At 40.4% G+C, this 22415-nt stretch overlaps 1 protein-coding gene across 4 annotated transcripts in view; it reads left to right on the forward strand.

Annotated features, from left to right (window-relative positions):
• Positions 1-1321: 1321 nt before the first annotated feature.
• The window catches only part of RBPJ (recombination signal binding protein for immunoglobulin kappa J region), a 55493-nt gene continuing 34399 nt past the window's right edge, over positions 1322-22415 (forward strand). The window contains exons 1-2 of one of the 4 annotated variants that reach the window (XM_030493278.1): positions 1324-1495; positions 22352-22410. Coding sequence is in view for 2 of the 4 variants with exons in the window: in XM_030493279.1 (XP_030349139.1) it covers positions 1476-1495 (20 nt within the window). In the remaining 2 variants the exon portion in view is untranslated. Of the gene's footprint in view, positions 1496-20464; positions 22411-22415 lie in introns of those variants that run through there. The other 3 variants (XM_030493279.1, XM_030493276.1, XM_030493277.1) reach the window with 3 other exon arrangements.

Here is a 22415-nt window from a genome sequence, read left to right on the forward strand (position 1 = left end):
GGAGACAGCAGAGGTGCAGAGGTACAGAGGTGAAGTAATAAAAATTATGTGGATTTTGGAAGCTCAGCATATCATTAAAGCAACATTGCATTTGTGCTTGAAGTTAGATTGACATGTTATACTAAAGACAGAGAGGAAGTTGAACAGACAGGGCAGACTCCTTAATGTAAAAGGATTAATTTTCCAACATGGTCTTCTAAGGGACAAACAGACCCTCACCTTGAAACCACAGTGTTGTTAAACAAATCCAAAATGGGGGTCGTCTTTAGCTATATCAAAACGCTGGAGCACATCTGCAGATACTTTCTGTTCCTGTGCCTCAGCAGTCCATCAGAGAGGTCACCACAAGGTTTGCTGCATTGGCTTGAGCCTTAGCAGACTCAACAGCTTGGGTTTGCGGAACAAATGCATCTTGTGCTTTTGGTTGCAGATGACAACAAACATTATGAAAATAGGCTTTTCATTTTGAACCGATTTTTCAAAGAAGTGATGGAACACTTCAGTGTAAGAAATCCATTAGCGATAATGCCCGTGCCTCTACATCCCAGCCTCCTACTGTTAGTTTTTATGCGCTATTTGGAAATCAATTTATTTTCAGTTTCCCGCTGTTTTCTGTATGCAGTTCTGTATGAATTAATTTTTAACCTCAATAAATAGGAATGAGGAGGCGCTTAGTCCGTACCGCCTGACAGAGCCGCCACACACACACAGACTACCTCCGGCCGGTGGGGTCGGACTTCCCTACAGAGAAAGTGAAGCTGCTCGACGGTTATCAGCTTGGGGTTTTGTTTGACTCAAGCGGTTCGACTAAGCAGGCACTGACAAAACCTCCACAGAAGCTCCGGTCTGAGCTCCTGAGAGCTTTTATACCGGCTAAAAGAACACCTCCGTGCCGCCGCCCGCCGCGGCGCCGCTCCGCACAGCCCGCCGCGCATGTGCCGGGCCCACAGGCAGCACGAGGCAGGCGCCCCCCCCCCCCCGCGGCGTGGGGGCAGGAGGGGAAGCGGAGGCAGCGGCGAGATCCCGTCGCTGGCACTCCGGCCGCCCCCGCGGGCTGCCGGTCACCTCCGCCCCCCTCCTCCTCGCCCCAAATGGTTTCTCCCCGCCCCTCCCCGCCGGCGGGGGAAGGCGCAGAAGCGAGACGCGCGAGCGGGCAGAGGGAATCCCTCGCTCCCCCGTGCCACCCCCCACCCCCGCCCCGGCCGCGCGCGCTCTGCTCTCGCGAGAGCTACCCCGGTCTCCGCTCTGCCCGCTGGCCGGCGGCGCGCGGCTCTCGCGAGATCGGCGCGGTTCCCACGCCTCGGCTGTTGTGTCTGAGGGGAGAGCCCAGGCGCGGAGTGGGCGGCGCGCGCCGCCTTCCCCCCCTCTCCCCCCTCCGCCCCGCGCGTGTCTCACGGGCCCGCGCACGCGCGCTCCGGGCGCGGGGAGGGGGGCGCTCTCGCGAGAGTAGGAGTTTTGGCGAGAGTTTGTGGAAGATGGCGCCTGTTGTGACAGGGTGAGTGCGGGGGGTTCGCGGCGCCGCGCCGGCAGCCGGCTGGTTCTGGGGATGCGGGCGCACCGCCGGCTCCGCTCCTGCCCGCCGGCGCCTCGGCCGCCGCTCGGGGGAAGCGCGGGCTGCTCTCCGGACGGCCCTGGGGCAGGCCCCGGGGCGCAAACCCCGGGGGGCTGGGATCCCGCCGGGTGGGCACACGGGAGGAGGCCCCCCGCGCCCCGGGTGACAGGCCGCGAGCGGCCGGGGCCCCCGCCCGGAGGCACCCCAGCGGGGAGGTCCCGGCAGCACCGGGCGCTCCCCTTGCTCCGCTTCTCTCGGCGCGGGCACAGCGGTCGGGACTCCGTGCGGGGTCAGCGCTCGATCCGGCTGCTCCGGAGGGGTCCCTCTCAGAGGGCTTCCTGGAGAGCAGCGGAGCCCAGCGGGGACGGGACCCGGGGCGGGTACAGGCCGTTCCCCCTTCTCTGCCGCCGCAGCTCAACGTGCCGCAGGAGGGGGGACTCCTGGGCTCTCTCGGCCGCAGACCGAGAGCGCTCGGACAAAGGCTTTTGCTCCTACGGTTAGGAGAAGTTGAGTGCAGCGTTCCTGCCCTGCCTGAGTCCCCTCGCACGGCGGGGGCTAGCTGAAGGCCCCCGGCCCTGCCGGGGAGCGGGGTGGCTCTGGCACCGCCGAGCGCTGCGGTGGAGCGCTCCCGGTCGCACCGAGCGCGGTCAGGCTTTCCGCGGCTGCTAGCAGGACACTCGGTCCCGCAGGCTGGGGGACTGAGGCTGCCTTTCTGTCCTCCCCGTGCACCGTTCCCAGGGCTTTAGGGAGTTTTAGCTGCCTTTCTCCAAATACTGCGTTGCAGCGAAGGGTAGCAGCCTCCCCACCCCGCTAAGCCACGCCGGAGCGTAATGAATGATAGTCGCCATCCCTTTCAGCCACACTGGGTAATACTTAATCACGGCTAGCCAGCTGCAGCGTGTGTCACTGTAATAAGTGACACCCTCTTAGCCACCTACAGCAGATGAATAATAACAGATCCACTGCTGGTACACAGTATGCAATCTCACCTGCAGTGTTACATTGCGTATTGCCATCCTCACCACATCTTGAATTCTGCTGCTTATTGTACGTGCCGTGTCCTTAATTTTGGACTAGGCTGAGCACATGTGACCTCCCTCTATGTGTTGAGGGAAGGGACAGTCAAGAGATGAACGGGCTGTTTCTGTGCTCCACCTGTTTGTTGCAAATGAAACTCTAACTGGTGAAAGTACTGCCTTGTCCTTCTACAACGTGGACCTTATTTTATGATTTCACAGTGTGTCTGTGACCTTCTGTCTTCCCTGTGGGATTACATTGTCTACAGCATTGGCTCTGTGGTTAGAGAGCAACAGCCTGCTTGGGGGTGGGGTGGAGTTGGTGGTTGATGCTTTTGTTCTCATGGAGAAGGTAGCATTATGGTATTTTGTTTTTTGTTTGGCTGCAGTAGTGTTTCCAATTCCTCACTCTTGTTTGTCGAAAACTAAACCGAAGCTTTTGCTTGATTTCTCTCCTGATAAAGGCAACTTGTGGCTGATACACGTTTTCCCAATTAAATGTTCTTTAGGGAAGCTGGTCTTGTTTGTTGTGGTTGTTGGAGTGTACTGTTTTAGAGGTTAGAGTTGAAAGAAGGGAGCAAATGCTTTTAAAGTTTGCTATAAGTATCAGTCTGTGCTCTAGTTAGCAACTAAGTTTTTCCACATTTCTATTAGTTTACTCATCTGAATATTTGGGCTCCATTTCCTTTTGTTTATTGATTATTACAGGTTTGTCAGAAGCGTTCTCATGTTTGTGGTGTTACTTTTATTCTTCTCTGAGATCTCTTACAATGTTGCCAGTAACAACTGTAGATTATTTGTTTTTTTACTAAACGATCATATAATTTGAATATTAGGAAAACCAGAATTTTATCAAGAGTGGAAAAAAAAAGTTGTGTATTTTAGGTTTTTAATGCTGAATTTATTGTTCAAAATCTGTAAGTCGAATAATTCTCTGAAAAAGTAGTCTTGTTTTCTTACTGTTAAATATTTTTAACATTGGTAAAATGAAGTCTGTTAACTTTGGTTAATGTTATAGTTAGATTACATTGAGGAGTCTGTTTTTTTTATGTCCTGTGTTTGGAGTGCGGCTCTGATGCTGAGCTGTCTGTGTGTGTTAGTATTAAAAATTGATGTTACTACAGTAGCTGATTTTTTTTTTTTCCCCCCCAAATAGTAAAGGCAGTTTTCTTTCTATAAAAGCTGACTTGCACAGGAAAAAAAGTTGATTGAAATTAAAAAGCTTAACTGAAGAATGTAGTATGCAAATACCATGTATTTTAATGGACAGTTTGCAGTTCTTAGGGGTGCTCAAACTTTGAGATAAAGCATATGGCATTTCTGCAGTCAGTGTAAGCTGAATGTAAAAGCACTATGTTTTTTTCCACAGGCAAAAACTGTGTGCCTAATCCTACCTGGTGGTACATAGGTTTATGCTGTGTTGGAATGAAGTCGTAGGAATTTACTGCAGTGATTCTGGGGGCAGTCAGAGTACATTTCTAGTTTGTTGTTTGTAGCATGTGGCACACTCCTGCTACTTGCATCACATCCCGTGTGCACGGTATGACAGAACCTCTATTGCACAGAGGCAGAACTAGATATAATGAGAAAGTGCACAGAAGCATCAAACAAATAACTGAAAATGATTTACTAACTGTTTGAACTATTATTTAAAATGAAGTGGGTAACTTATGGCTGGGATAATAAGATAGTATTTTGGGGTTTTGTGGAGTACTTTTGGTTTTGCTTGTGAATGATTTAGGGAAACGTCACTGTAAGATGACAAAATTAATGAAAATGTTTTTTAATTAGAGAAGCACATTTTGAATGCAAAACATTTTGTTTGAAATAATTACTGATACTACAAAAATGCATGTAGGCCTCCATTAGTTTGAAACTTGCTGTGCCACACCTAGCACAACCATATGACAGAGAGAGTTTCTAATCCTAAGAACTGAATTTTGTGTCACTTTAAAGTGACATAAAATATTGAATAGTGTCTTCTCTGTAGCCTGGCATGGCCTGATCTTTAAAATACTAGAAAGTAATGCAAGAAGCTATTGCAAAAAAAAAAAAAGCACAAAAAACCCCCAACCAAACCCAAACCAAAACCCCTTTGCAATTCCTGTGCTTCCAAACAAGTGATCAGAATTTAGAAAAGGTAGATAAAAGTGGTAAGTGCTAGGCATTGGTTTGAGTGCTGGATTGCCAGTGAAAACCTCTGTCATCGCAATATGAAAGATTGTATTTGGATTATTTTTCAAACAGGTCAGGAAGCCTTGAAAAAGACAAAATAACTGAGTGAGCTTATCACTGGTAAGATGTTTTCCATAGGCACTGTAAAGTAGACAGTTGTTTTAGTACCACTTTTTAAAGTATCAGACTACTTAAATTATGTGTCTGAATTAGTCATCCCAAAGTTCTGTGGTTAAGAGGTGTTTCCTGACCCAGAATGTTTAACGATTTAGGGGTAAGACACATCAGACCTGTGATGACACAGGAGAGTATTTGGCATCAGTGCAGTGAATTTTAGCACAGTGGTCTAGGTGTGCCAACCATCTAGTCGGTTTGTTTGTTTGTTTTTAATGAGAGCTATGGAAACACTTGTAGGTGTGTTTTGAAAGAATAAGGTACTGCTTTGTGGAGAAGTTCAAAGATGAAAATATAACAGTTGATTGAAACATGAACCTCATCTATGTCCTGATTAGTAATCTTGGGATGAGGGTATTGACCAGTAAGAGTCTTGAATTAGAGAGCGAAGCAGATGCTGCTCTAGAGATGGGGGGTGAAGGGGAGACTTGTGTGATCTGACCTTAGGCTATAAAAGCTATCTAGAGAGGAGTGTTCAGAACGAATAGAACAAGGTCAGCTCTGGTTTTTGAAAGATGAACAAGGATGCTTCTGTAGTTCAGATGTGAACTGCTGTGGTCATACAATAAAATTTAAGCTACTAAAAGGCTTATCTTAGTGATGCAGTGGACATTCCCAGGATATGAAAAACAGGTTAATTCTAGGACCTATACAGAACCATGATTTGAGGGCTGACGCTTAGTTTAGAGTCCCAAAAGTTAATAGCTTGCAGTAGCAGAAAGGGCACTGAAGCAATGAAGGAGTAAGACCTGTGTTTTGTCTATGCTGAGACTGAGCTGATAGCAAGGTATCTGTACGGAGAAGGGCGCAAGCTGGGGTATTAGCTTGGACAAACGCAGGAGATATGAAGTAGAAAGTAGCATGTTGTGATTAATGGCAGGGAGTTAATAGTTGGATTTCAATCCTGGCCCAGGATAAAGGAAATGAGACTGGAAAGTGGTGCAAGACAGGAATCTATTAAATGATTCATAAAATAGTGCAGGTGAATGTGGAGGCTTCTTAAGGAGGATGCACTGAAAGAACAATTAGAATGATAAGGGATGAATCATGAGATCAACACGCCAAGGAAACCAGGGAGAATATTTCTGGAAAAGCACTGCTGGTAGTCTTGTGTGATTGACAGATCTAGGAAGATGAGAATTACATATTGATTGTGAGCCTCATCAGAGGGTTAGGCGGTGAGATGTTAGTGAGAATGGTTTCAGTGACGCTCAAGATGTGGAAACAGGATCATAGAGACTATAGGAGTAGAATTCAATGGAAGATCATGGGATCTTCAGGCTACAGTTTTTACTGTCACTAGAGGTTTAAACATAGAGCTTATTAAGATTTGAGTAATAGCATAACTATGACTATTGTACAGTGTGTATGCACATGATGAGTGTTAAAGGTTGGGAAAATCTCATTTACAATCAAATGAGTAGATGGTTTTGCGTGACTGACATTTAAATCATTATCAAAGAGCATGTCAGTGTCTTGAGTCTGGCTATTGGGAAATCTTTGTAGGCACTATATCCTTGAAGGAGTCTTCTGAGATGCTTGCAAATATTCTTTAACCTTTTGTCATTTCAGTAGGTGCAATTTTATGAAGTTAAGCTCTTGATTTGGATTTTATTTGCTTTCATTGTTTATTCATTGTATTAAGTAGCTCTTCATAATTTCTGACTTATTCTGGTTGATATTAGCACAAAGAAACTTTGAAAATAATCTTTCTATAGCTTGATTTCTCCAGGAATAATCTGTAGACTGTTTTATTAGGCATAGTATGGATGCTTTTTTTAATGCTAGTTAAAAGGCAGTAACCTTTGCTGATATCTCTTTGCAGTGATAATTCTTTTAAGCATGCTGTTCCGTTCTATGAATTGCATAAATGATCACTGGTTTGTGAATGAGAGTTTCTTTCCTTTGACTTGTTAATTTCTACTTTGCAGTCATAATTCATTCTATGATTGGTTTTCATTATCTTGAACTTCAGCAATTTCTATATATAAAAAGAATGTGAAAAGAAGCTAAAGTAGCCTATAGCTACTTATAAAGTCCTCCTAAAAGACCTGTGGTGCCTTCATGGGAAAAGATTTTGAAAAAGTGTTTATAGTTAGTAACTCATTTTTGGTGAAGGGTACAGTTAAGATTTGATACGTACCTGTTCTACGCAATCTTTGGGTTTTGATAAAATTGAAGAGAGAAATTGTGATTTTTGGACTTGTAAAGTGCATGCTTAATACAAACAAGTATTCTGTCTTACACAGTACACTGGCAATGAAGAATGTAATTTATGCAAAATGATAGTTTCACATTTGGAGAGCAAATCATGTCAGCAGAATTTTAAAGTTTTAGGACGTCTTTCCTATGTTTGTCATTCTTGCCGCTCTAAATTCTTTGGACATTAATTGCAAGCACAATATTAACTGACCTATATAGCACTGTAATATGCTGAATCACTGCCTCCCAAGAACATTTCACAGGCAAGGTGTACTTTTAAGTGGATACTATTTTTTTTTGTTTATGTTGTTGCAGTATTTTAAAAATCTCAGCAGTTGCAGTGTCTCTCTGCAAGCAGCAGAGTTGCTCATTTTTCCCTGTGTATTTAGGTGAAGACAGGAAAAAGGTGAACATCACGAGCTATGTTGCCAGATGAAATCTTAATTCTGTTGACAAAACTCTATATGCCTTTTAAGTCTATAGTATTTCAAGGCAGGTTTATAATTACAGGTGTAAAATTGTTGATATTACTGAACTTTCACTATTTTTGTGTGGCAATGCTTACAAAGTTCTAATATGATACACTTACCATACTTGTCTTGAACATAATTGCAATAATTAATCATTAAGATTATATGAGGTAAAGAAATACTATGGAATTATGGTTATCTCTTTTCAATATAAAAACTCAGAAGAGGAAACAGTTGATACATTTCTTTGAAGAGAAAATTATTAATAGAAAGTAGCAATTTCCATATCATTAGATTCTTACCGAGTCTTGCAAAAGTAAGTGCTAAACTTAGAGTTTGACATTATCTCATTTCCTGGGGTTCTACTGATGTTGTGGTGCTCTTTACTCGTAATTCGTGTGTGTCTGTTTATTTTGTGGTTGCTGCCTTTTTAAAAAAAAAAAAAAAAAGTTAAGTACTCTTTCCAGCCTAAAAAAGCTCTTTCACTGCCTGTTTCGATGTGACATCATTGGCCACTTTTCAGAGCCTATGTATACTATTTAAAATAACTTCATTTTCTGAATAATGGTTCATACTCCTCAACTGGAGTTTAGTTAGCCAAATAGTGATATATGGCCATGCAGCTTCACGCTCTTCAGTTTGTAATGCGTAAGCTACGTATCTGCAGCGGTAAACTTTTTTAGCAAGAAAGAGAAGAAGGTATGGCTTTCCGTATGGACAGTATGAGAAACCTCTGGATTAAGGTCGCAGTTTTGCATCCTCAGAATAGACAAAGGCTGTAACTTTACAAGGATAAACACTGGTTTTGTGTTCCATTTACTATTTTATGTAATTTTTGAAAAAAGCTTGACTGATATGTATAAAATCTTACCATAAGATATAATTATTGAAATGTTTCACTATTTTGATTAATCAGATTATTCAATGAATGGCATGCTGCTGGGGCACAATTTAGTATTTCTAAAGCAATCTGAACATTTCAGTCACAGCATGTTTCTTCAGTAAGTTTGCGAGGCTCTTTTTTGAATATGTCTTTTTATGTAGGTAAGTCTTTGAAAACATTCTTGTTGAATTTAAGTATATATTTCTGTAATTTATTTAAATAAAGTTGGTTTTGTTGCCTCACTTAGAAAGCATGAAGGCATTAAGGTGGTTGTGTGTATATACACACAACCATAACTTTTCCTAATTTGTTTCTTATTCAAGAGCAAAAACTATTTCCTTTTCGTTGTAATTGTATGACTAATTGGTATGAAGTGCCATTTAATCAGCATATTCAAAATCCAGAACAGTTGTAATAGGCAACAGTCTGTATTGGCAAGTGGTCATTTTTGACTGCTCTGTGTGAGATTACACCTGTTACTTAATTTTTCTGCTTCTGGTAGGTAAGATTCAATGGGTATATATTGCAATGGGTCTTCTTGTTGTTATAAATCTAATTATTTATAGTTATTTGGATAGCAGATTTAACACAATTTTCCCTTTAAGAATACAGACACAAGTAGACACTTCCCTGTATGCATCAGGGAAAAAGTCTTTCTACTTGTATTCTTGCTAGAACTGCTTAGTCTGTAAAACATTTCATCTGTACTTTGTCTTTTTCAAACCTGTACTTGTGGCATGTTTCCAGCGTGTGGTGCTTTGGGAGGTTACCAGGAAACTTGGTATCAGAATGAAACTTGATCAGGCAGCCATGAAATTCAGAATTTTCTAAGCCTGAGAGAGGGAATTGAAATGTGTAAAATACTGGTCCCTAATTTTTGACAGACCATAGAAATGGCACACAGTGAAAAATACTCTAGGCAATATCCTGCTTTCCTCTTCCTGGTAGCTCTTACTTTAAATCTAAAATTTAATTTTGTCTGGGAGCAGTGGCAAAGGATCTTGCAGGTGGTGTTTCTTCTGCAGGCTGTGGATTGGGAACTGCCGGTGTAGAAAATAAGGTTAAATTTGTTTGCTCAGTAGAAGAATTTATGAAATGGAGCTTTTATCTGTTTTTTGATATGGTGCAGGGGGCTCTCTGATAATGGGTTACTGCTTTTATCGGTGCTCCTACGTAAAGAGAACTTCAAAATGAGGGTCTAGAGAATCACTCCAAATTTATGCCGTTGCAGAGGAGTTCTAAGGCCCGGCATAATGGAATAAATAATAATTAAACTTACTCAGTTATTTTGTTGTTGTTGTTCCAGCCATCTGCGTAAAAGCCCTTCATGTCCTGAACGTGAAAAAACAAGCCAAAAAACCGATGACTTGCCAAGGTCAAACATAGAGTCCATGGAGAGGTGGAAATAGAATTAGTCTCCTGATTCGGTTCTTGTTGCTCTGTGTGGTTATGGGCCATTCGCTGTGCAGTTTTCTGTGTTTTGAGAGGTGGAATCATATCTTCTCTCCCTCCTGTGACTGTGAAAGATGGTCAGAAGATAGCAGACTTTCTTAGGTTTTTAATCTGTGTAACAAAAAGGTATGGTAAGGAAGACCGAGTGACTATATTCATGATTAATGTGTTTTGGTAATAGTGAGGGCTATTAGAATAGACACTAAAGAGGTGCTGTTGTTATATGGTTGAGACATAAAAGCAGTGGGTAGGGCATGACCAGTAGGTAACTGTGGCTTGAATTAAAATGAAGTGGTGCTGCAATGTGCTGTAGCCATGTGTTAACACTACTGAAGAAATTGTCCTGTATAGGTATTTATTTTTAAAATTCAAAATATTTTACTGCTTTCCAAATCAGCCAGCCAGCTCTGGCTTCAGTAGTGAGTGTAAGAATTCAGAAAAGAAAAGCTTTAGTGAAAGACTGGTGTTACTCTGCATGTGTGTCTGTTTCTTTTCATGCTGGCTTCATTTTGTAGTAGATACACAGCGATGACTAGAAAAATCCTTAATAATGTAATATCTTCCAGAAGTGAGGGGGATACTGCAAAACAACTTTGCCAGCGCTGAGTCCTAGGGTGTTACGATTTTTCTTGTGTGGTTTTTGTTTGTTCGTTTGTTTTCTTTTCCTGATGCATTCCATTTCTTTTTAGTAGTGCGTGGTTGGTATTATTTTTGGCTTTTGTTTACATGTGTGTTACAAATCTCTCATTAATAAGTTATGCAGAGTAGTCAATCAAAAGAAGTATTTGGCATTAGGCCTCCTCTTTGGAAGAGGGTTGTAGCACGCTTGATGCATTGTGACAAACTCGGCACAGATGATACTAGCTTTGAATCCTAATCATGATGTAAAAGCTTGAGAGATCTTCATATGAACACTAAATTTACAAGAGTGGCTTCCAATATTAATTGTTCTGCTGCTGATTATGAAGGCAAATGTACCTCTTGGTTTGTCTGCAAGAGTGGTAGAGCAATATATTATCTATACATTGAAAATAGGGAGTTCTCTAGATTTGAATTTTTTGCTAAAGGTCATCAGAAACAGGAAAGTTGGGGCAGAAAAACTTACTCTGATATCTGTTTTAATAATACAGATTTTGGCCAGGTTCACGTTCAGTTTTGATAATACAGAAGATAAAAATTGTGTTTGCAGTGCTTATGTTTAGATAGCAGCATTCTCAAAATACTAAGAACTGTGTTAAAACAAACATGAGAACTATGCTAAAGCAAACATCAGAACTTTTTGCTTTTTTGTTTGCAATGAGCAAAATACCTGTATTTCACAATAGTTAGCAGGCAAAACAAATGAGCTGTTATGAAACAATGTTTTAAAAAGGTCTTATTGAGAGGTTTTGCTCACAGTTAGCTTGTTGAAGTGATAAATCATACTTCAAATGGCAGTAAAGGAAAAGTAGACCAGGCTCTTACAGTCATTCACAATTCTTAAAGGTTACTAGAAAGTATAGGACAGCTCTTTTTATTGGATCCCTTGAGCTGTAAGGATAATTGTTCTTCTTTTGGACTAGCTGCTGCATCTACATGTAGCTTTTGAGACTCTAGTAAATAAAAGGTGACCTCAGAAGATTGTTAAAGGTACCTGTCAAGACAGAGTTTGACGCCAGTCCTTGAGTGAGTGTTGCCTGAATCTAGGTGGAATTTCCATTTGGAAATAAAATATAAAAGAATGAACTCTCTGGACATATCCAATGGTTTTCCAGTGTTTCATCCAGATAGTTTTTCTGGAGAAAAATCTTTATTTTTAAAATTTTCTAATTTCCTTAATATTTTTCAATACTTAGCAAGCAATCAGAAAACCTGAGCTGATTTTGGCTTTCGCACCTTATTGCTGTATGGCTCTCAAAGTTAACAGTAGACTGGTTAGACCTGTCAGTTTGCATAGTCATGAAAGTCGCATTACATCAGTTCAATTTTGAAAGTTTATCTTTTTTAGTTAGAACAGTTCTTAAACCCCAAAGCAACAGACCTGTGTTTGCCAGGAGTTATTGGGCAGTGATGAGTATAACATCTGTAGAGATAAGAGACTTTTTCACTTCCTGGAGATTTTCCTCTGTGTTTCTTGTGCATAGGATTCAAATTGTGGATATTGTTGTTTCAGATATATTCTTAATGTAGGTTTTATGGTGGCACTTTTGAGACTTGCTCTGTTGTGTTTGGTATTCTCCTATTTAATGTCCTGATTTTAGGCAGTTTCCTTCAGTAATAATACTTTTTTTTTTTCCAAGATGAAGACGACTACTGTACCAGTGTCCAAATTGTTTTCCTAACTAATATTTTCTCGTCTGTGTTTTGACATTAGTTGAAAAATGTGTATAGCCACTGCTTGAAATTCCTTTCCTCTGATTCTAGTTTAGATCTGGTCAATTCTGCTTCCTCTTGTTATATATAAAGCATATTGAAGTAATGTTGAGGTTTTTTGTTTTACATAGTTGCTTTCAGCCTTGCTCTTGCCTGAACTTTGTGAACAGCCCTCAGTTTTGCTTCTACATCTCTTTATGGAGTAGTATACTGGAATACTTTCTCTCCCCCTTTTTTTGGTGAAGTTTCTGTATAAGCCCTATTCTCTTTGTTCCTGGGCAATCTGCATTCACTTACCTTTGCCCAGAGCAGTACTTCCAGAGTACTTCCCAACAGTGTTGCTCTTTACTCTGGGTCTGTCATGTTCTCTTTTCTCACCCCCACCCCCTCTCACCCCCCCCAGTTTTTGCTGTTACTAGCCCCGTCAGGCTTGTGTTGTACTTAAAGCATCACCACTATTATCTACAGAATGGGGAAGTCACTGTTACTACTCACCCAATGTGATAATCTAACAACTGTCTCTTTTAAGTCAAGTCCAAACCCTATTCCTTATTTTTTGGAACTTGGAGCTTGGCCATATCAGTGTCTTTGATTGTGAGAGGGGATGTCTAATAAGCTCTGGTATGCTGCTTGTCCCCCAGCTAAAGAACTGGTGAGGATTTGAGATAAAATAGAATCTAAAGAATTTAAGAACCCCAGATATCTTGTATAACAAAAGACAAAACATAGATACAGAGGGATGAGGAAAACTAAGATATACGGGGAAAGCCAAAGGAAGATCCTAAGTGTTAGTAATGTGAAGGCAGGAAATGTATTTTGTGAGGGATAGGAAGAAAACATAGTGGAGGATCATTTGTTTTGGAGGAGTTTTGTTGGTTACTTCCCTACCCTTCTCTCTTTTGATGTGTTTCTGTCCTTTTCTTCACCTCAGAAGTATATAGGATACTTACTATTTTGTTATCCTTTTGCTACTTCAAGAGGGATGGATAAAATAGAATCCTGAATCAATTCAGGGACTGCAATCTGTTCCTAGTGGCTTTGTGGGGAGTATATTGAGAGTGGTGAAGAAACAGAACACTTTGTTCTTACTAACATGGTGTATTTCTAAAGCAGCAGAACTGGGAGAAGGGCTTGTTTTTGAAGTGGTGAAAGCAAACAAAGTAAAGCTGAGACCAGGTTTTGAAAGCTGAATTCTGTAAATAAGCATTGCCCAAAAAGGAGTGTGTGTGTATACAGATAAACTTTAGGTTGTTTGTTATACAGCTTTTGTTTTACAACTTGAACTAATATTTACTATACATAAAGTTTCTTCTAACATAAGATGGCTTAAAGGAGCATGTGTAACGTTCTGCATAAAATTGTAACTTCTCTTTTTGCCTTATTCAGTGTTTGAATTTGCTTTTCTTAATACCATTTCAGAACCTTAGGGAAATAGTATTCATATTGGGGTGTTTTATTATAGGTTAAAAATTACCAGTTTGATTGTGGTTCTCTCCTATGTTTGTTGTTCTCATAAGAGGAGGCATCTTTAGTAGTTTGTAGATTTTGTGATATACTTGTCATGAACTTGTTTGCTATTGGTGCGCCACAAAAAAATACATACTTGGAAGGTTAACGTAAAGATATTCCTGAAGTAGATGTGTGACACTGGTGCACTTTTTCTTTCAACAGTGAGCCTCATTTCACTGTCAGTCATTAAGCAGCTCTGGCTAAAGCATTCACCCCCCCCCCTTCATTTTGCAACAAAATTTAAGGAGTCAAATAGGGATGGCCGTTGGATATCAGAATTGAACAACAGTTTTAGCTGTTGAGGCTTGAATGTGTGCAACCTTTCTCCTTTGGTAAAAGGAGCCTTCAAACATTCAGTCTTGCAACACTGGACCATAGTTGGAGAAACAGGAAGCAAACACTTAAGATTTGTCCCAGATCTTCATTGCTCCTTCTGTCTGTGGCCTCTTCCTTTTTTCAGCTGTTTTGTTAATTTCTGCCTTGGAAGCCGAAAGTAACTTCATGCTGTTCTCCTAAGACTTGAGTCATTTATCAGCTTCTCCTTTGCCAAATAATCCATAATGGAATCCACTACATTTTCCTTCTGCCTGAGGCCTTTATCCCATTGTCTACTTGCTTTTGCCTTTCTGTTGCAGTCCTCTTGATTCCTTATTCTGTCCATTTTCTACAGTGTCTACAGTTAATTGTAGCTGTTACAAACATCTTGAGGACTCAAGAGTTCAGAGTGCCCTACGTCTTGGCACAGTATCATTCCCATAAGTAGCCTGTATTCAACTATAACTCATGCTGCTTGTAAACGTCATCTGTTGGGTGGCATGCAGGTTCAGGGAGCCCTTTTTACAGAAAGGATGGACTATGTTGGTTTTCATTACAAAACCAGTCAGGACAACTGGAGCTCTTGAGACCTCTCTGTGCTCCTTGCATGTTGTGAAGAGTGATGCCCTCCTGATGAATATGTTAGGTTTGTCGCAAGGTGTGCTTGACATAATCGATCAGATCTTGTAACTATTAAGAGTACCATAGTTGAGCAGCTGTTGGGTGCCTGTCATGACATTGTGTGTGTGGTTAATGAAGATCTGTTTCCAAAGGGACCTTGTGCTTTGTAGTTGCCAGTCTCTGGGGAAAACTGGAAAATCCTTTCCTTGGGGAAAAAGAAAAACCTTAAATAAACTAAACAAAATAAATAATGGCCACCCCCCCCCAAAAAAAAAAAAAACCAACCCTCTGCTGGATCTGCTTATTTTGGTCTTATTTTGTTCTAAAAAGTTGGAAACATCTGGTAGCAGGGCTGTGTTGCATGTTACCAGAGCAAAACTGGTTGGGACTCTCACATGTAGAAGCTCTGTTTTCTAAAAGCAAAGACATGACTAGTAGAGATTCACTCTGCTTTCTTTTACCATTTCTAGTTAGTTTTATTAATCATACTGCACTTGACAGCTGTGCATACGTTCTGCATGCACCTTCAGGCAGCTGTGGTGTTCTGTCACGGTGTTCAGTTCAGGGTGAGTGGCTGTGGCTTCCGAGCCGCGGGCTTTTCAAATGTCACTCCAGTATGGCACTTGCGTTGCTGGCATGTTAAAACTGAATTTTAGTTCTGGAGTGGGGTGGCCCTTTGAGGCTGATCATACTGATGATCCCAAGCTGCCTTGGGAATCCCTTGCACGTCTAGTGTAGTCGTGTTAGATAGCAAAACTCTCCCTTTTTGTCTCTTCACTGCCCGTTGGTCTCCAAAGCACATACTATGTGTCCTTCACTGTCTTCAGTATACTTGGACCATGTGAGGTCCAGTTATTAATAAAAGCTGTGTTCATTCCTGGCATCAACATAGGGCTCAGAAATCCCCTGAACTGAAAACAGTCACACACAGGAGAATGTTCAGGGGAAGTACCATTTAAACTTGTCTGGTTCTTACTCTTCTTCAGCTGTCTGCTAATCCTGTTGTTGGAAATGGGCAGATGGATTGCTGGAGGCTTGGCCTGAATAAGAATAACCCCTGCATCCACTACAGTGGGAGCAGAAGGCTCTGTACCTCTGGGTGGACTGTCTTAACGGACCTTCCTCACGACCTCACTCACTTTGCAGCAGCAAAAGGGAGTGAAGGGGAATGGATGGGCGGTAATCGGGGGTTGGGGAAGGGAACGAATCCTCTAAATACAAAGGTAGATAATATGTGTGTGGAGGCATCCTAATCTTTTGTCTTTTAATTCTTTTGAACTTCCTACTACTGAAGAAACTTTGTTGTCAGAAGAAATTTTGGAGTTGGGAAAATCAGATTTAGCTATCTCAGTATGGAAATCTTTGTCTGATTCTTTATTTTTTGTTAAGGTTAAGAAAACATTGAATGGCTTTTCTGTTTTACACATGTTCTCATATTTAGCTGTAGGGAAGTTGGTCTTTCTGCCCCCCAAGGGAGTTTCCTGTGTATATGGAAAAAATACAGAAGTGAAAAATACCTCAGGCTTCCAAACCTGCCGCTCACATTTCACTTTTCCCACTACCCTTCTTGTCATAGAAACAGTTCAGCAGTTCTTCCTCTGTCCCCATAGCAATACCATTTATTTAAAGAGCTAGGCGCCACCATAGCTCATATGGTAGGTAACTTGGCACACAAACTTACTGCAATAACCTGTGAAACACTGGGGGAGGAAAAAACCCCAGGTAACTCAGGGATATACTTTTCTGGTGTTTATCTTTAAATTGCCAGAATATTTTATTATGCTTTTTTTCAGGCTAGTAAATATAACATAATTTGATATCTCTTCCAGCAGTTTTACAGTCATAAATAAGTTCAGTATGCAACTCATAGTTGTGGGGGGTTTTTTGTTTGGTTGGTTGGGTTTTTTTGTTTAAAAATCCACTTAAGGCAGGGGCCCTAAAATTGTGCATAACTCAACAGTTAAGTGGCATTATTACCATTAGAAATTCTGGAGACCCTCTGCTTACAATCCGACTGCAAAGCAAACAGTTGGTTTCTATATTTCTTATGCCTGTGTGAACAGAATGTAGATATCAAATTGAGAAGACTTGCAAGATGAAATGCTGGTATTTATTCTGTATGCGTGAATGCTGTTTTGACAGTATTTAAACTTTCCCATAACCTTATAAGATAATTAAAGCACTTCAAAATTGGCATTCTGTATTTTCTTCATTTGTTTAGACTGCATTTTGCATATGCTGTTGTCAAGTAACAGGGATGGGGTTTTTTTTTGTCTCCAAGTTGTTCTAATAACAGCTAGCCTAAAGAACTTGTGTTTCCTATGCATTTGTGCCCTGTATGGTAAGGAAAGTTTCTGGGACAGTACCATGAGTTCCTCCATCCCTAATGGGCAAAGTGTAGCTGTAGTATAGCGAAGGCATATGCTTACAATCTATTCAAATGGTACATGCAAAGTGACCAGCTCTGAAACAGTGTGTAATTTCCAAGTTCTGCTTGTCTTTTTCAATGACGTCAGTGTTTTGAAAATGACTATCCAGCTTCCAGATTTCATACAACTCATAGCAACTTAATTGTTAGAACTTTGAAAACTCTTTTCTTCCTTTTAAACTTAGTTATAACTGATGTGTGGGTTCCAAAGTTACTGCAAAGATGGTTAATAGGTTTTGTAGCATAAGCTTCATTTTTTTGTAAACTGCAAAACTAAAGCAATGAAGGAGTATTAGCTGTTACTGGAGTACTAGGCCTGCTCTGTGGACATGTTAGCATGTCTGTGTTTTCCAGAATGCGTTAATGCCTTGGAAGAAAAGATACCATCTCTCTACAATGCTGAATTCTAGGCTGTAACTTCTAGTATGGTCATCCTCCAATTTTCTGCAGGATGAGACTTTTTTGTTCGTTTATCTTGACTGCACAGGCATCTGCATGTTTTAATTCGGGAGTTCAGCTTATCTATCTGATTGCTGAACTTTAATGATAGCGTATGTCCATGATTTTCCAATTTTTCTTGGAGAGCTCAGTCTGCCTGTTTGAAGCAGCAGTAGGCAGGAATTGTGGGAAGCAAATCTCCCTATTGATTAGCCTATTCCACGTACTACACACTCAGCAGCCCTGTGTTGGCCATCTCTTTTAAACCAGTCAAGATACAACCGAGATGCAGTAGTAGCTGCTGACTGAAATGACTTCTTAAATTTGGTTGTTTAGTACTTCAAAATAGTTTGACAATTTACTTTCCCTTCTGGCCTGAATGTACTTGAAAGGATGAGCAATGTTTTGAAAAGAGGTTGGGTTCAGAGCTCAGTAGTTGGGAGCCTTCACAACACTGCTTCGGCACGCTTATCATCCAGTAAAATCCTTACACAAAAATTTGTGCCAGCACAGGCATTATTCTGGGCAACAAGTGTTGTAGCAGTCCCAGGTTCAAGATCATGCAGAAGTTAAGTGCTGTTGGGTAAAACATTCTTTTAAATACTAGTTCTTAAACACTTGGAATACCTAGGTCAAGTAGAATTTGTCTCAGAAACGTTCTTGTTTTCAAGTTGGCTTCATAGCTTATAGTGTACCTCATTAAGATGCAGGGAGAAGTTTTACCAGTAATTTGCATCTGTGTGGATTTTAAACTTGACAAACCTGAAAAGCAAGCCTACTTGAATTAAGTATGATTCACACAATTTCCATTTAAAAAAATGGACAATAATAACTGCTTTGCATTTGTGCTCCACAGATATTTTTTTTCTTATGAAAAATGCCCTGTAAAAGCTATTTGGGCACAATAGGAGCATGTGTGAAGTACGTAAGAGAACTGTGATATTATAATACCAGGAGAAAGGATGATAAGGTGTTAGCCTGCTGTCATCCCAGACATGTAATCTAATCTTTTCATATGGTTGTTGTAAATGTTGTAAACTGTGATAAGAAGAAGTAGAAGTGTATTTTTGGAGTGTCTGTTTAATTATCTTGTTCAGGGATCATTGACCCATTTACCACAACAGTTATTAAAAGTATTATCATATTTCATGATGGGCATTGTGGAGATTATATTTCTCTAGTAATTTGTTTCTAAATATTAGAGTTTTGCAGTTAAAAATAGCAGTAATTGAAAGGAACGTCTAGCTTGTATAATTTAAACAGAAATACCCTTCTTGCTGTACAGACCTTGTTTTTCTCTTTTCAGTAGTCAAGTATTTGTTAAATGGGCATGTGAATTTCTTTCATATGTGGGAATGCTCTGTTCATTATTGCAGGGGCTGTAGCTGAAAAATAAATTAATCTCTTGGAAACATAGAACTAGGAATCAATTCAGCAACAACATTTCTGAAGTTTTTAAATATTTTAAAACATGTATGTTTTTATTAAAGCAGAGGTTTGTAAACTGCAGAGGGAATATCACCTAGTTTTGCTGTCGAGTTATGTGACTTTAAACCTTTAAGACTAATCTGTGTATATAAATGCTTCCCAGTTGGAGACCTTTAGCACAACCACAGTGGAAAAGATTCAAAGTGAAGAATGGTCTCCAAATGATTTAGTTGTCCTAGAAAGTTGAAAAAGAGCCTTCTAATTCTCCCTTTTCTGGGATGTGTGTTTATTGCAGCTATTTTTATATTCATGGGATGATGTATTCATAGCTTAATTATGAAACAATATACTTGAGATTGATTAATTCTAGGATACTGACAGCTCATTTTGCAACTGCACCCAGTTAATGTTGGTGTAACCACATAATTCCTGGGTGATGCAGTAATAAAACATCTGAAATCTAGAAAACCCTGTAATTTTGTGAAACAGGTTGGTGCCAAATACAGCTTTGTTAAAAAGTATATGTATTCACAGGTTTTGTGTCATCATTTTAATCTACTGAAGAGATTAATTTTATTTGCCAATTTGGAAATTAGTGTTTGCATGAAAACCTGCTTATGAGTTGATAACCTATTCTCTGCTTACATACTGGTATCACTTGTGATACCAGTCACAAGTGGATCTGATTATTTAAAGAGCTAGACACCATAATAGCTCATATGGTAAGTATCTAGAATCAGTGGATGAGACATAGTTGCATAGCAGTAAGCTTATATAAACTTTAGCAGTTTCCTTTTAACATATATACGGAGCTGCTTCCATTTTGTGTTTTGAGAGATTTAGAGTATGGAAGTTGGAGGAAGAAAGGGAATGAAAGGAGAGGCTGCAGATTGTGATAACATTGTGTTTAAATAAAATTATTCTACAATATAAAAAGTTGTCTCAACTGACTGAATTGCTGGAGAAAGAAGATAATAGGGAATCATCCTCACTTCCTAAAGGTGTTTTTTAGAAGTGTAAAAATATAGTGAAGATTTTTAAAGATGGCTCTTGAAACTTCTGCTTTGGTGGGCTGGGCACTGTATATACTATTGCATTACTGTGCACTTTATTACATTGTTTAAAATACACTGAAGTGGGTCTAAAGTGAAGCTGTGGATGCACCAGCATTCTAATAGGGCTTTGCCACCAGAGTGGGAGGTCACATTCTCCTCTGAGTGTTCTTTTTGATTGCATTGTGGTGGTGCTGGCACTCACTGGATTCATGACTGAATCAGTAAAATTCACTTTCCTTCCTTTCTTTCACCCCCCTTATTTCCCAAAATACAGGTTTTGTTCTGGGTTACTGGTTTCAATCTGTCTGTGGAAAGGTCTGATAAGTGCTGGAGTGGGGTGCGTAAGGGTAGGTCAGGGTAGCTGGGGGGAAGCTGGCAGACACCCTGTGTTTGGTGGTGGCAAATCAGCTCAGCTGCCTGCGAAGCCATGCTCCAGCTGTGAACTGGGGCAGCTGGAGCACAGACACATTCACTTACCCTGACCTAGCAGAGAGGTGGGAAAGACATTTGAGACAGTGGTGACTTGAACTGTCACAGCAAGACTTGTCAGTCGGTCTGCTTAAACCTTAGAGATGTTAGTATACTTAGCTGTCATTTTGCATTAAGTTCTGTCTGCATTTGGGGTGAGAGTCTTAGAACTATCCTGAGCTAAACTTTGAGTAAGGATGTTAGTCTGCTGGTAAGATCTGTTAATTATGCTTGAGACTTGGATTTTGCCAGTTGTTTTCCTTACAGAATTTCTCTGTTTTATTTTCTTACATATAGTTCTTTCCCATGAGAGTTACAGGCTTGCTAGAATGTAAGCGAAAACAAGCTTAGCTGCTCCTTCTGTGTAATCTCTTTTGGCTTCTGTTAAAGTTGAATTTGCTGAGGTGACCAAACAGCTTTCTGCAACCAAACCCACTGGTTTCCTTCTGTCTCCTGCTTCCCAGTGTATTAGTGGTGTGACAGATTGATGGGCTGAGTTGGCTCCCTGAGAAGATCTGAGCTCTGCAGGTGGTGCAGGGGGAGCCAGTTGAGGCGCTTGGAGCAGGACAGTAAGCCCCTTAGAGACAGATTAGTACGTTCTCCTTGTTTTTCTGCTGATAGGAAGCAGTCACTCCTTTGTTTATGTGGGTATAGAGTAAAGAAAAGCTCATGGAAGAGTGATTAACCTATTATTTTATTAGAGCAGTGGTTAGAAATGTCAAGCTGACCAATGACCATCCCTGTCAAGACCGTGTTACCTCTTTAAGGGATGTTCAAAATAAATACGTATTTGCCTTTATGGTTAGTGAGGTTTGGCTGGCTTTTTGAATCTTCCTCCTTTGCAGTTCAGTATGGTTCTTTACCACTTCCTTACAAAATCATTCACAATTTCTGCTTCTCTTATGTATTTTTGGCATTACAGTGAACAGTGGTAGTTCAAAGAAAACCATGAACCTTAAGTTTTTGTGCTTCTTTTTTATTCAATGTTTTTAAGTTGCCTTCTGCACAGAAGGTGAATGCTTATCTTCCAATGAAAGATGGAAGGTATATTTAAAGAGGGAAATGATTCTCTGAACAGCAGACGTTCAGTCATTGAAAGCAATGTTGAGCAAATCCTCAGGTACTATAGTACAGTGGAGGGTTCCTATATTGGCAGGAAAGTAGGCAAAAAAGCCTTCTCTTATGTCTGATTTGTGACTTTTGTCAAATAATCATGCAACAGAGGTAACAGTAGATTTATTAAAGTTGATTCCTAATGCAACTTGAAAAAAAACCCTTCCTCAGACAAAATCTTATTTGCAGTTATGGGCAGATGGTAAACTAAAAAGCACTTCTTTAGTACTCAGTAACTCTATTCTTACCATATTTAGAAATCTAATTTCTTAAAAGGCAACTGCTTGGTTTTTAAAGGCTTGCTGGTACTTAAATTATGATTAAGGGGACATAGAATCACTTAGGAAATAAAAGTGAAGTTCACTTGTGAAATAATCTATTCACAGGTGATGTGCAAGGTAGGATCCAGGGGAAATTTTACTGTGCTAGATGGTCGAGAAGAATCTGAATAACCATACACTGAGCAAAGTAGTTGACAGTGAGAGCTGTGAATCTGGGATGTTACATGTGGAAGCATGCTTCAGACTGCTTTTAGGTATGAGCAGTTTACCATAGTAGCCAATTTTGTGAACTACATGCAGTTGCTTTCCTTTTTCCTAACAGTCTTTTTTGGTTTGAGTGGATAAAGATAAAACTAATGAGCCTTATATTGCATATTCCCTATGCAGTTATAGCTGAGCCAAATTATATTGTGTTTTAGGGACTGAGATTCTGTTGGCGTGCTGATTTTTCAAGCTAATAACTCTATCAGTTGCTAAGGTAAG

This window comes from Strigops habroptila, chromosome 7 (assembly GCF_004027225.2).
Source record: "Strigops habroptila isolate Jane chromosome 7, bStrHab1.2.pri, whole genome shotgun sequence".
NCBI lineage: Eukaryota > Metazoa > Chordata > Aves > Psittaciformes > Psittacidae > Strigops > Strigops habroptila.